This window comes from Varanus komodoensis, unplaced genomic scaffold, assembly GCF_004798865.1.
Source record: "Varanus komodoensis strain SLA01 unplaced genomic scaffold, ASM479886v1 scaffold1, whole genome shotgun sequence".
Classification (NCBI taxonomy): Eukaryota; Metazoa; Chordata; class Lepidosauria; order Squamata; family Varanidae; genus Varanus; species Varanus komodoensis.
Window position 1 is genome coordinate 82,774,385 of NW_025335268.1, and position 15,343 is coordinate 82,789,727.

Here is a 15,343-nt window from a genome sequence, read left to right on the forward strand (position 1 = left end):
TCTTTTTCCCCGTTTCTGTTTGGCCCTGAGCTGAGAAGCCGAGAAACTGAAAGAGTACGGCAATAAGGCGGGTCAATTCTGTGCACAGGAAAAAGACGAAAAAACGGAGCGGTGGGAAACATCGAGATTGGTGTTCTGAGCTTGGCTCTCCGCTGCATAAGAGATAAGAGGCTTAGGTGACCGCTCACACACACCATTTCCAGTTATGTGAAGCGGGCGAACGGGGTCACACTGGCTGCTTCCACGCTTGCTGTTTCAGCTTTCCTTTCCCTCCCTCTGTGTGTGGTAGGTAGAGGAGTGTCTGCTGCACCTTTTTGGATTCCTCCCATGAGCCTGTGCAATCATAGCACCATAACATAGTGGGCTGTGTCACACAGCATGTTTCCTTCTGAAGACATTCTGGTGCCAAACTCAGGGATGTGGTAGAACATGTGTCAGATGCACAAGGTCCTTCAGATCTTACAGGAGAGATGTCTAGCCTTCAGTGTAAGGAGATGGAGGGATCTCACCAGATAAAAGCCCTGGAGTTCCCAATATTCCCCAGTCAACAAGGATGGCTAAGGAATGCTGGCAATTGTAGGACTTCCTTCTGTGTAAACAAGTTTGTCCATTATAACTAACACTGGCAAATTAGAACAGATTCCTTACTTGCTAAATCTTCAGTTTGGTCTAGGTCTTTCCAGCATCATTCTATCATAAATCACTGTTATGTTCATTCTGATTGCAGGATCTTTCTAGCTACCTATCCGACATTATTTATTTTGCTCAGTGCCTGTGGAATGACTGCAGCTCAGGAGGTTAAACCTAATATCATTCTGATGTTGGCTGATGATCTTGGGATTGGAGATATTGGCTGTTATGGTAACAACACTATGAAGTAAGGGGTCAGATTATCCTTGCACAGTTTTAATGCTGGCTAAATGTTTTAGTAGGATAAAATAAGAAGCAGCTCTGGGTCATTTGGGCCAATGAGTTAATCCTTAAAGTCAGTGAGGATGTGATTTTGTGCATGATGAGAACAAAGACTTTGGACTGTTCTTAGTTTTTAGAAAGTTCTGTTTTGCAGGGCAGCAGTCAAGCACAGAAAGAAGGCATCTGTTCATACCCAAGGATGGCTTGCCTAGAGAACTATAAGAGTATTCCCTTGGAGTTATTCTTGGGCTTCTGTGATGCAGGTCCTACCTTGTACAGAGCAGACGGAAATGAAAAGTGGATTTTAAAGTGCAATCCAAGAAGGCCAGTACACAGAGAATCCATGATGGCCATCCCACCACAAGGTGGAAGGGGTATTTTTCCTCTCCTTTGGTGGTGGGACTTCTGTCACTCCTCCCCCACCCCCACCCCATGTTTCCCTCCCCTCACTCTCAGTGGAAGAGAAATTAACCCAGCTGCTGAGCTTATGTTGCTTGTCCCTTATCCTGAGGACATGTTGGCGGAATGGGAGGGCTACACCCCCAGAACACCTCTTTTGTTCTGTCTCTGCCTTTAGAGTTCTGGTGACTGAGCAGCAACAGAAGTGGGCCTTCCACCAACATGTGGAGGAGACTTCCAAAATGGCCATCTTTCTCTGCCTCCACACTTCCTTCTCAGCAAGCAGGGAAGTTTGACAATATCCTGTATTTCTTACAGGATAAATGTAGGGAAATCCTAAATCCTACCATATCTCGAGGGATTACAGAGTTGCTTTCTATTCAGTGCTCAGCGACTGGTGGAAAAAACATTGCTTCCCAACCTGCCAGGATTTTCCTAAGGTGTGCTGAAACTACTAAAGCTGACCTTACTTTACCTCTGAAAGTACAACCAAATCAAGAGAAGTGGTCAGTAGAGCTGTTGTATCTAATTATCAAGGCTACATTTTCTTTTCAATCACATATGCATAATAGACCACCTATAAGTACTGCAAACTTAATAAATTATTGTGAGTAAAGCTGCTTACTTCATAATTGTTATTTTTTGTTTCAGCTTCTTGTGGATGTTAATTTCCACTTAATCATATTAATATTTCACATTTCCACTGTAGGACTCCTAATATTGACCAACTAGCAAAAGAAGGAGTAAGACTTACTCAACATATCGCGGCAGCCTCACTGTGTACCCCAAGCAGAGCAGCTTTTTTGACGGGCAGATACCCCATCAGATCAGGTTGGGTTTATTTGGAATGTACATTTGCATGCCTGGTTTAGTTTGTATGAATAGGTGCATAAACAACCTGTAGCATGCTGAGAAACATGCCTTTTGTTCCACATGGAAAAGTATGTGTATCAAACCCATCTCTTCTGATTTAGCTCAACACTGGTCCTACAATCTGATAAGCTGGCAAATTGAGGACATGCTGGGCAAGCAAAATATCCACGTCTCATTTCTTTGTTTTCCAATTACATCCAAAAAGTCACACTGTTTTTAGAATAGGTCAGCTTGTTTCAAAAAGCTGAATGCTTTGAGATATAAGGTACAGTCATCAGAAATGTCATTGCAGCCACTAGGAAATTTCTGGCTAGACCACTGAGATAATAAATGGAGGCTGTTACCGGAGTGGACAAAACAAGATGAATCTCTGCTAATGGCAGCTTTTATCAGAGCCAGATTTTCCAAAGAGTAACAGGTCACTCCTGAACGTCTTCCACACCACCCACTCTGCTCTGCAATCCAGAACTCTACTTAAGCAGGCAAAATGTAATTAGACTAGTTAGATTAATATAATTAATTTTCTTTTTCATTTATTACTGCTTTTCTTTGTTTTTTCCCCTTTTTGTCATTCTTTCTCCAATTGTATTTTGACAATTAACTGCAGTATTTTAAAAGGGAATTCTTACCAAGTAGTCCAGAGAGCTTTATCTGTTGGGCAGTATAGGAAGGTAATAAACTCTTTCCTTAGCTGTGGTGCTGTAAGCATGAATCTGACACTAAATCTCCAGGGCATTTTTTCTTTTAGATCACATAAGCATGATAGTCCTTTTATAAGCACTGCAAACTAGATAAATTAATGTAAGTAAAAAAGCATACTTTAGCATTTAGTTAATTATCATTTCAGTTTCTTGTAGCTGTTCATAGAATCATAGAAGAGTAAAGTTGGAAGGGACCAAGAAGGCCATTGAGTCCAACTCCCTGCTGTTGCAGGTCACCAATTTACACCATCCCACTTAGTTACTTAATCATGTTAATAAAGAAGGGTTGTACAAGGGGGAAAGGGCACCCCCAGCCCATTACAACATTTTACCAGTGTCTTATGTTTTGAGCATAGTAAGTGGATGCTGAGCCACAGCTCCTCTATACATCTGTTTGATCTTCCTTTAAAGCTCATCTAAACCACTGGCTTTGACATTTGATGGCCATAAATTCCAGCAGATAATTGTGTGCTGTTTGCAGAACTGTTACCTGTCTTGAATTTACTACCAGTCCACTTCACCGAGTAACCCTGAGTTCTGCTTCTTGGAGTGGGGTGGGAGGTTAAGATGTGCTACTGTGGAGTTATTGAAACATTCCTTTGTCAGTGAGTTTCATTTCTCCTTTTCTGCTTGGCTTCTGCTTCACCTTGCCTCATCTCTTCGGAGCCTTTGCCCATTCCACTGTTACCCCAGCGCCCCCCCCCACAAGTCTCCTTCCCACCTTCCCCTACTCCTCCTCCACTTATAGCCCATCCTTGTGGCTTGCTGCTGCCTTTGTGACATCAGGAGCCATTGTAACAATTCAGTCTTCCTCAAATCTCTTTGCCTCTAGATGCCTTGGGTGCGAAGCATCTACAAAATTTGAACCAGAAGTAGGGCATTGGTGCAGAGGCAACAATTCTTTCAAAAGTCCTAATCCTCTTCAATGGATGAACTTACCTTTCTCCCCTTTGATGTTTGTAGGAGGAAAGAGAATTTGAGGAGCCTTCCCTCAGATAAAGGAGTACTGCTTATTGAAATGCAACCTATCACTTTGCCTTCCCTCCTAGCTTCAAGTTATTCTCTCTCCTTCCTGGAGGAAATAAATGTGTAGCCAAGTGCCAGCTTCCATCTCCTTTACTGCTACTGACTTTTACTCTGGCTTCTTTCCTTCTCTTTGGACTCTTACCTCTGCCCATCTTTTCATCTACACACTTACTTAATTTTTCCTTCAGCCCTGTTGTCGCCAGCCCCACTTCCCTACTGAACTTCCATCGAATCATCTTTCTGTCCCTTAGTTCCTGTTTTCTGCCACTTCTTATCTATGTCTTGGGATGTTTGTCCTGACCACTGTTATCTGTTTTATGACTACTCTTTATGACTACTCTTTCTTGACAGTCCTGGTAACGCCAGTGTTATTTAAGGGAAAACAGTACCTTCTGACATCAGGAGCCATTCTCCTAACCCACACCCTTGCTTTCATCTTCTAGACTGTTTTCCTTCAAGAGCATTCAAAGATGAGTTGGAAAATGAGGATTGCTGCTTTACCCTTGTTTTTACTCAAGACTTCATTTTTCTTACACTCTTAAAGCAGGGATGAGCAGAAGGTAGATCTCCAGGTGTTTGGGGCTTTCACTTCCAGAAGACCATGTCAGTATGGACAATCAGGAATGTTGGGATTTGAAAGCTCCCACATCTAGAGATAGGACTTTCCATCCATCCCTTATTTAGAGCATATTGTGGATCAGTGACCCTGTACTGTTGCAGAAGTTATGACCCATCAAGCCAAATGTAGTCCATCCCTTGGTTTGGGTCTTCTCAGACTGTGAAATTAGGAGGTCCTCAAACATCCAGAATACAGAACTTTGAGCCCCATGTTCTGTTCACACAGTGACCAACCAGCTGCCTTTGGGAATCCCACAAGCAGAACATGTGTACAAATGCACCTTCTATTGAAATCAATGAAGCAAGTGCATTGCAACTGATTAATCATAGATCGTATTAATTTTCCTAGGTATCCTCTAAGCATAGCAACATCTGCATCTACCCCATTGTCTACATGCTTTGTGGTATAACTCAAAATCCATATTCATTTAGTTAAACAAGTGAAAATGATACAGTATTCATCATCTAGTGATAAATAACTGGTTCCCACCTTCCCATGAATACCTAAGCATCATGGAGATGAGAAAATGTTCAGAAGTTAATACATTTTCTCAATAATTTTCCAGCCCTAAAAATGGCATTTTGTTACATCAGTGCTGTTGAGATCAATGAGCAAAATGCAAATCCTACACAAAACTTACCATGAGCTAAGACTCCGCCAGTGTGCAGAACATATACTTTCATTCCCATTGTGTACATCTGTCTTCCCCAACCTGATGCTCTCTAGATGAGTTGGCCTACAACTCACAGCATCCCCCAAATAGCAAGACTGTCTGGAAAATGGTGAACGTTGTGATACAACATATCAGGGAAGAATCAGGTTGGGAAACTATAGTATCCACACACATGGAAGTGTTTATATGGGAATTCCAAATGGGAATGTACAGACACTGTAAAATCTATGTCTCATAGATTATCAGGCACCCTCCATCCCATCACCTACTCATTCAAAGAATAAGATTTTGCACAAATGTGTTCATACACAAATGAGTTGAAATTCCCCAGACTGTCTATTTTCCTGCTTTCACCCATGAGAGAAAAGAGAGCTTTTGGTTGGCATCTTTTTTTCTAACTAAATTTGCAGCAAGTTATGGTAAGTAAAATGGCCTGGTTCACAAGTCCATAGCATCTGTGTTGTATTGGGAAAGTTAGTATGCTGCAAAATCTGCAGGTTGGATTCTTAGATTTTGACTTTTCAACTATAAGTCTGTTGCAGAATTCTCTGACATCCCTGACTTCAAGTATAAAGCCCTTGATTATAAGGGTGATTCCATGCATGATTCAAGGAACACATAAGTACAAAAGAATCCCCTGGGAGAAGCTCTAAAGCTGAGTTGTCTGCAAGTCTTGGTAAAGAAGGCATATCCATGAGAACGGGAATGAGACATGAATCAAGTGGGTTTTCCCAATGTAGGTATGGCTTCCAGCAATGCCTATCGGGCTCTGCAGTGGAATGCTGGCTCAGGAGGTCTCCCTGTCAATGAAACCACTTTTGCCAAGATACTGCATCAGCAGGGCTATGCAACAGGACTTGTAGGTATGTAGAAACCCTTTGATTGCCTTTTGATCAGAAGTCTCTGAATGCAAAGAATAAATGGTTACTGAAATGCAAATGCAAAAACTCTTTATAGCTGGAAGAATTATTAGATCCAGGAAATGGAAAGCTGATTCTCTACCAGGTGCTTCCACATCAGAAACCTTGCAAAAGAAAGGCAACTTTGACATCTCTGAAGGTTCTGGTCCAGTTAAGAGCCTTCCTTCCTGTTGAAAGTGGGAGGAGCCCATGCTGGAGTTTGTCTTGATTTTGCTCACTTCAGATTGGGTACCATTATACCTCATTCTAGATAAATTTGAGAATGGTGATCTAAAAATGGTTAGGGAGAATCTCTCCATTATTGTGTTTATTCATATTTGCAGGGGTGGTGGAACAGTCTAATACTGAAGAGAGATGTCAGGTAAACTTTGGTTATAGCATTCAAAACCTGTTGTGAACATGGGTGTCACTGCCTATCCACTTAATGACCAAACAGAAGTGTGTGTGTGTGCACACACACACACACACTTAAAATTATGAAGATACATGAGAAAGGACATAATCTATGGACTGGTACAGTTTTAGTTAATAGTCAGTGAGCAGTCCATCCTGTAGTACACATTTGAGTCTATAATAGACTAATACATATGTCAGTGAACATGTCAACAAATGTATGGCTATTTTCCCCAGTCTGCTTGCATATGATCACCTTGCATAGTTCCCAACCACTATGGCCATGGCAAATGATGGGCGATATAGTTTAACACATCTGGAGGTTACCAGACTGGGGACGACTGACTGACTTTGAATTCTGGCAGAATCAGAAAAGTAAAATGGCAGAAGGCATGCTTTAAAAGGTGGCAGGAACCACTCCTGTGTAAATTATCCAGAGATTATATGAACTGTCCAGAAAGCCATGTGGCTATTGTTACGGTCTACACAAATGTAAATAAATAAATAAAATATTGACTTCCCCCCCCAGATGGAAAACTGATGAGAGGAAGGTTTAATTCTTCCTGCTCATGCATAGTGGTCCCAGTCCATGCTTCAAAGTCACACTTCCCCCTCCCCCAGCTATCCTCTACTCCATACTACACAAGGAACATGTAGTTTAGACCTAAGTAGGCTTGGGCAACTCACTGTGTCTCAGCTTCATTGATCCTTCCTCTAAATGCCTTCATAAGTCCACCTGCTCAACTGACAAGCACAAAGGTCAGCACCAAGGAACACATCAGATGTCATGAATAAGCAAAGTCTTCTGCACAAAAGTTCAGTTAAGGTAAGTGCCTTCAAAATAAGACTACATGGCCTTCTTTGGTAGCTAATGACAGTGAGAAGTACATCTTGAGTCCAATTTATATAGAAACAATTTCTGTTCTTTGGCAATATGAAATCATGTTGGGCTTTCGGAGTACTGGTCTTGCTGGAAACAAGCCAAAAGTGTCCTGCATGGAAGGCATTATTTAAAAGGCTCAAATTCCTTAACTAATGGCAGGCTGGTCTACCAGCTAGCATTAGCACTGAACTGTACCATCCAAGAGGGTCAGGCATGCATCTGGGGTTCATTTGTATGGCTTCAGTGACGCTGCATATAATATGAATCATTGTGGCTAGCACACTATTCCCTTGGGCATAAGGGAATACAATATTTCCAGTCCACATACACATACGATATTTCCAGGCCACTGTATTTGTGCATTATCATTTGCAGTTATAACAAAACAGGACAATGAAGGGACTATATATAACAGCACCACTATCAGGAATATAACACCGACAGTGAACATTTTTGCTGTAACTTTTAATTGCACCACTGGTTAAAGGAAAAAGGATTTGACATTTCTGTTCCAAATAAGCCAGCTAGAGGTCTAAATCAGCATCCAGCAAAGCTGACTGCTGTCAGATACATGTCCAAATGCAGCAAGAACAGTAGTGAGTGGTGGGTGTTTATCCTTCCAAGCTTGCAGTATAAATCTCTTTGCAACTATTAGGGCTCTCAGAGTGCTTCTTTTTGAGAAATAGTTTGTGTATTAACAGAACAGCAACAGAAAATAACAAAACCTGTGTAAAAGCTCACTTTGTAGATGCCACTGCTGAGTTTGGATCCTACAATATATTTTTTCTTACATATTTTTTTAAAAGTTTGTGGTACCAGAGTCCATTGGAAGTTCTCCAATAACCTGGTTTCACTGGATTTAAAGTTGCTGATTGCTAAACCCTTTGTAGTAAAATAGAAATTCATTACTGCAATCCACTTTAAATATCCATCTTCCAGGGCTCACTTTTCTGCCTAAGGCAACATAGGAACACAAGGAAAGCCAAGCTGGATCAGACCGAAACTGCATTTAGTCCAGCACTCCATACACATGGTGGCAAAACAGCTGTCCGCAGAGTCCCTCAGGCAGGATGGGTGCAGGACCTCTTCCTGCCCAAGCTCCTCAGCAACTGGTGTATGCAGCAAGCAAGTAGCACTCAGCAAGCAATGCTACTCACTACGGAGAGCCTCCTTCCTCATGAAGCAGTCCAAGAAAGGAAAATACAGTGTCCTCCTTTCCCACCCAATTCTATGTCTAAAAGCTGACTTGATTGGCAGCTGAATATGATTTCTACACTGGTGATGACAGCATCCTCTGATGTACCTAAAGAACACAGGATAGCTGAGGGGTCACAGTGCAGGTCATATGTCTCATACCCCTTTTGTGTGTGTTGCCTTTCAGTCCCAAGCAGAATCTGTAAACAGAATTGCTTTAATATTTAAAGATTTCAGTTGGAAAAAGTTTAATGAATATCGTTTTGTTTGTCTAGCCATAACTGCCCCCCAACACACACACATCTGCACACAGTGTTAGATTATTTTAAAATGTGGATACCATTGGGGAACTAATTTGTACAAATGAATAACTGCAATTTTGTGCAAATGGATAACAACAAAATTCTGGGGCCACGGTACAAGACAATGATGATGTGAAAATCTTTGCAACTAAACTAAAAAATATAGGTACTACTGCTGCAATGTGGAATTGATGCTATATAGCATGAGGGGGTTTGGGAGAGAAGTTGAGCTATGCCTATTTCTTACATTCTTTCTGAAGGCAAGATGCTTTCCTCAAGAGTCTGCTATATCTGAATACACACAAGTATGCCCTAACTAAATGATTAGGTCATGATGCTCATCCTGAAATTGATCTGTGAATTAACTTCTAATCCATTTGCTGGCCATGATATAACTGAATGGATAAGATGCCATTCTCTGGCTGTAGAATCCAGTCTTTAAATAACACTGTAATTCCAGGTGATCAGATAATGTAGCTTTAGAAACACAAGAGCACAATAGGGAAAGACTGGACTGAGAGCATCTCCTGCATTGTTTTTGTTACATGCCCTCAAGTCATCTGTATGGTGACCCTATCAGTGGCAGCCCTCCAAGATGTCCTGACTGTGACAGCTCCATCCATCTCTTCCAAGTTCAAGCCTGTGGTTTCCTTCACAGAATCAATCTGTCTCATATTTAGTCTCCCCTTTCATCCTCTGCCTTTGGCTTTCCCTAACATGATTGTCTTCTCCAGTGAGTCTTGTCTTTTCATGATGTGTCCAAAGTATGACAGACTCAGTTTTGTCCTTTTTGCTTCTAGGGAAAGCTCTGGCTTGATTTGATATAGGGCCCTTTCTGTTGGTCCAGGATATTCTCAAAGTTCTCCTCCAGCACCATGTTTCCATTGCTTCGATTTTCTTTCTATCAGCTTTCTTCACTGTCCAGCACTGGCCCCATTCAAACAAATAATGCCATGAAATGCCATGGTTGTGCAACCTTATTCATTTCAATGGTACTTGACAGGAAGACGCTCACAGCTTCTTTAAAATGTTATGGGTGGAGTGGGGAGGAATCCAGCCCAGATACTGGTTACAATTCCTTTTCTGCTTTGATTTCCAGGGAAGTGGCACCAAGGTGTAAACTGTGACTCTGTCAATGATCACTGCCACCATCCTTTAAATCATGGCTTTGATTATTTTTATGGCATGCCTTTCACTCTTCTCAACAACTGCCAGGACAACAAGCCTCCAGAGCTTGATGCAGCCTTTCAAGCTAAGCTGTGGTTTTATACGCAGCTCATTTCCCTTGCAGTACTTACAGTTCTCACAGGAAAAATTACTGGGTTGGTCTCTATTACTTGGAAAGCAGCCATCTGCTTTGCTTTGTTCGGATTCCTATATTTTGCTTCATGGTACTCCAGCTATGGCTTTGTGAAATACTGGAATTGCATCCTGATGCGCAACCACGACATTACTGAGCAACCAATGAAGCTGGAAAGAACGACTGCTCTCCTATTAAAGGAAGCAATTTCATTTATCCACAGGTAATCAATATACTCCTTGAAATGCCAAGCTGCAAAGGCAGTGAAATGTACTAAATGCGATTGTTCTCTTTGTTTCCTTTAAGCAACAAGCATGGACCATTCCTCCTCTTCGTTTCTTTCCTGCATGTCCACACGCCCCTGTTTACAACAGAAAGATTTCTTGGGAGGAGCAGGCATGGTCTATATGGAGACAACATAGAAGAGATGGACTGGTTGGTAGGTGAGTTGGCTTTCTTGGGAAAAAACAGTTGCCGTGCCCCTGGACAGAGCCAGATAATCCTTAGCAAACAATGTGTGGACTATGAAGCAATTAAAATACAGTAACCCAGTTGTCCATTCTGTGGCTTTCTTGAACACTTCACTCACTTTTGGACAGTAAGATTTTACTGACTGGCTGAAGTTAAGCTACCTTTTTTTTAATAAGAATGTGGAATGCAATATTTTAGTTGTGGAGGATTGTCTTAAGCATTAATCCTATTTAGGGTGGAGCACTGCCACACATGAGATAAATGCAACTCACATCAAATATAACACATGAACATAAGGTGAAGGCTGCCTCAGTGCTACAGTCAGTTCATTTTGCAATGGGCTAGTCACAGACCCATCCAGGTGGAGAAGGAGAGGTGAGGAGAAGGATTCCTGCTTGGCTGTTGCTGATTCTGCAACTTGGATCATTTGTTCTAAAATAATTGAATCTATGCCTAATAAACAAGGAATACCGTTCAAAATCACTGTGCAGGTACAGCATAAATCCAACCTAAGAAAGATCAAAGAAAAGGAAATAAAGATCTCTGTTGAGCACTTTCAGGAACCAGTGCAACATAGCATATGCTATTGTACTTGGACCAAGCACAGTCGAGTTGCTGACTTAGTCCTGAAAATCCCAGAGGCTTTTTAAGCAATTCCCTGGCTTGGATCCCGTGGACCATCTGCATGAACGGAGAGCACTTGTACTCATTACAGGGCGACTCTTGCATTGCTGTTGATTTTCCCTGCTGTGTCAACCCCCTGTCCAATCTCAAATGCTACTCCAGCAGTTTCTCGAACATGCAGGGATAGTGCTTTGTGGGACAAGAGGAGACTGATAAATAAATGCAGTGTTTTCATCGCTTCTGTACCATTTAGTGCATTATCTTCACAGCTAATTATTTAATGTCTAGGTCAGATTCTAGATGCTGTTGACAGTGAAGGTTTGAGAAACAACACGTTCATCTATTTTGCCTCAGACCATGGGGGACAGCTTGAAGCTCAAGAAGGAACAATCCAGCTAGGTGGCTGGAATGGAATTTATAAAGGTAAGTAGGGTAGTCAATCTGCCTATTTAGAGTGCTCAGGTTCTTTCTTCTTTGAGTTTCATTCCAGAAAATGAATGTAGATGAATGTAGGTTGATAGATGAATGTGCCTAATCATATTTATGAAAGCTCTACATATATTTCATCAACTCTTCCCAATGTGCAAATCCCTTAGAGAACTCTCAAACTTATTTTATAGCTGTTGCATCTTATAATATACCCTTCAGTATATATTATATAAGCCTTGTATATGGTAACATTTAACAGTGTGAGTGATTCATAGATTCACCCCAATTCACTTAAAAATGACCCATTCCTTGGAAGATGAACACATATCGTCTTCCACCAAAGATGTACCTCCACAGATACCCCCTAGGAGCTTATAGTACTAGGAGATTCAGTCATTAGAGACATAGCTAAGTTTGTGATGGGTGTGTAGACTGCATGGTTGCCTGCCTGACACAAAGGATAAAGATATCATATATCATCTAGATAGCTTTGTAGATATTGCTGCAGTAGAGACAGAGGTCATGGTCTATGTTGGTACAATAATGTGGGGAAATACAGTCATGAGGTCCTGAAAGCCAAATTCAGCTTGCTACATAGGAGGTTGCAAGTCACTCAGGTGATTCTAAATTACTATGCCTTTGATGCACAGGACCAGCTAGACAGGTGAAGCTGGGTAGTCCCAATGTGTGGATGAGGTGTTGGTATGGAAAGAAGAGATTCAGGTTTGCTAGGTTTGAAGAACATTCTGGGACAAGCTGGGCCTGTACAAGAAGGTACCAGAATGCTGGTGTTCAGCGTAGAAAATGGGTCGGAGAATTATTTAAACTGAACCCTGAAAGAAAGCCAACAGGAGCTGAGAAGCATCCTGTTTGTGTTGCATCATCCCTAGAGGATGAACATAACAGCAGTAAAAAGCCTAAGAGTCATAGCAGAATATTTATGTTCCTGAGAAATCCAGGGAAGGGTACCATGTATAGGTGTCCCTCTGCTAATGCTAGAAGCCTCCATGCCTAAATGGGAAAGTTGGAATGCCAGGTTTTAAAGGAGAACTTTAAATGGGCATAATGGACACTTGGTGGGATAGCATCTTTAGTTATAAACACTGTAGGGAAGACAGGGAAAGGCCTATTGGAGGAGGTTGAAATTGGTTACAGAACTGCCCCCAGTTGCTGGGAAACATGGGTAGGTAAAAGCGATTGTGCTCATGTTCTGCTTATAGGTCTTCCATGGACAACTGGTTGTCCGCTGTGTGAGGAGAATGATGGAATAGATGGACCTTGGTCCGATCTAGCTCTTACTGTGTTTTTAAGACAACCTTACAGTTAATCCTAAAAGGTGCCACCCAGGACCTAATGTGAGATATGGGAGTTGTCAAACCAGTTAAAAACAGGGTTCACAGAACGTTCAGATGTAATATATATTTAGACTGAAATTTGCCAAGAAAGTCCAATACAGTCACATTTCAGTTCAAAAGAATAAACTTCCCTAAAATAAGGGAACTGGTGAAAAGGAAGCTGAAAGAGGGAGTCAGCTTGGAAACCATCTTGGGAAGCAGTTGGACCATTGGATAACAATGGAGTTGAGAAGACAAGCCAAATTAATTTTTTATCTGTCTTTCCAGAAGGAGATGCAGACATATAATGGGAACCACAGGTGTATAACCACAAGTTGGTTTAATGAACTTTTCTGTTTCTGCTACTACTCACAGCTATCTTGTGTTCCCAGTATAGGGGGCAAAGGCATGGGAGGCTGGGAAGGAGGAATCCGTGTGCCAGGCATATTCAGATGGCCTGGAATGCTCCCAGCTAATTCTATTGTTGATGAACCAACAAGCCTTATGGATATTTACCCCACAGTGGCTCATCTGGCTGGAGGGACTATTCCACAGGACAGGTAGAGTGCACATTCTCTTATGATTAACTGATAACATATACTCTATACTGAAAATGCATATTGAGAAGCATAGAATTAATCATCACTATATATGTGGCTAGAAAGCTACTCTGATAGCCAGAGTAATTTATCTGTTTAATCATGTAGTAGCATCTTACTCTGGAATGTCCTTCCTTCCGTCCTTCCTTCAGTCCTGACTGATCTTTCTCTCTCAGTTTGTGTGTATGTAATCCACCAGTATTGCATAAGACCAAGACATTTTTTTCCTTTGGCAATGCATGTTTCATAGGAGAACTGCACTTTACTAGCCTGCTTCTTACAACAATCTTTGGACCTGATTTTTAGTGCTGTGTGGAATGTGTTTGCCTGAGTGTCATAAGCACCTCTTGTACAGTGGCTGTGACATTACCAATGGTGCTAAATAATTCCTTTCTCTGTGTCCACACCATTTTGTGAAATTTGGACACATTACCTTCATTTAGCTTTTAATTCCTTGGTGGATGGCAGTAGCAATGAAATACAGGTGTGCTCAAATAACACTTTTAAAACCTTTTTGCAAAGGAAAGGTGAAGGTTCCTTCCCGACAAGGCTTTGATTGTGCAATCATACAATATTGTGCAATCATTTATCTTTCCTCATACACGGAATTTTACAGATGGTCCAAACAATGTTGTCTTCCATTCATAAGCATCCCATAATTTCACACCACTTCATCCATCTTTTTGCCTACCACAAAATGTCAGTTAAGGAGGAAAAGATAAGAGTACTTGTACAATGCATTTTTACACAGAATACTGGGATCCTTCCTTCTGGAAGCATTCTGGGAAAGCTACCCTTTCACCTAGTTCACACATAACATCAGCAAATTGTGGGTTAAATAACCTGCAAGTTAACCTACAATTAATTGTTAGGTTAACTTTGAATTGTTTAGCCCATGAACAACCCACGTTGTTCAGGTTCTCATGTAAAAACCATGCTGGAGCAGGGATACATCTAGAGCCAGTGTGGTGTAGTGGTTAAGAGCATGGGACTGGGACTCAAACGATCTGGGTTCTAGTCCCGGCTCAGCCATGGAGCCAACTGGGTGACTTTGGGCCAGTCACAGACTCTCAGCCCAACCTACCTCACAGGGTTGTTGTTGTGGGGATAGGATGGAGGAGGAGAATGATGTAAGCTGCCTTGAGCCCTTTGTAGGAAAAAGGCAGGATATAAATTGAAAAATAAATAAATAAATAAATAAATAATACATCTAATCCAACCTTCTATTCATGTGATGGCCAACCAGCTGTCCATGAGATCCCACAAACAGGACATGAGTGGAACAGCACCCACTAGCAACTGGTATACATAGCGTACTACCTCTGATCTGGAGGTAGCATATCACCATCCACACTAGCAGCCTTTTGTAGACTTCTTCTCCATAAATCGGTCCAATCCCCTTTTAAAGCTGCCAATGTTGGTGGCCATTACTACATCTTGTGGAAGAGAATTCCATAGTTTAACTTTGTGCTGTGTGAAGAAATAATTCTTTTTGTCTGTCCCAAATTTGCTTCGTCAGATGACCTGGGGCCTAGCATTATGGGAAAGGGAGAAAAATGTGTTTCTCTCCACTTTATTCGCCATGCATAATTCTGCACACATCTATCATGTCTCCGCTTTTTTCTAAACTGTCGTAACCTTTCCTCATGTCATGTGGTAATCAGACACTGCAGTAGCAGTGGCATATAAGC

At 41.6% G+C, this 15,343-nt stretch overlaps 1 protein-coding gene across 1 annotated transcript in view; it reads left to right on the plus strand.

The window, feature by feature from the left end:
- The window catches only part of LOC123023893 (arylsulfatase D-like), a 34,898-nt gene that overhangs the window by 591 nt on the left and 18,964 nt on the right, over positions 1–15,343 (plus strand). The window contains exons 2-8 of the mRNA XM_044431030.1: positions 728–877; positions 2,021–2,142; positions 5,944–6,066; positions 9,995–10,418; positions 10,502–10,638; positions 11,579–11,713; positions 13,451–13,613. Coding sequence (XP_044286965.1) covers positions 728–877; positions 2,021–2,142; positions 5,944–6,066; positions 9,995–10,418; positions 10,502–10,638; positions 11,579–11,713; positions 13,451–13,613 — 1,254 coding nt within the window. The remainder of the gene's footprint in view (positions 1–727; positions 878–2,020; positions 2,143–5,943; positions 6,067–9,994; positions 10,419–10,501; positions 10,639–11,578; positions 11,714–13,450; positions 13,614–15,343) is intronic.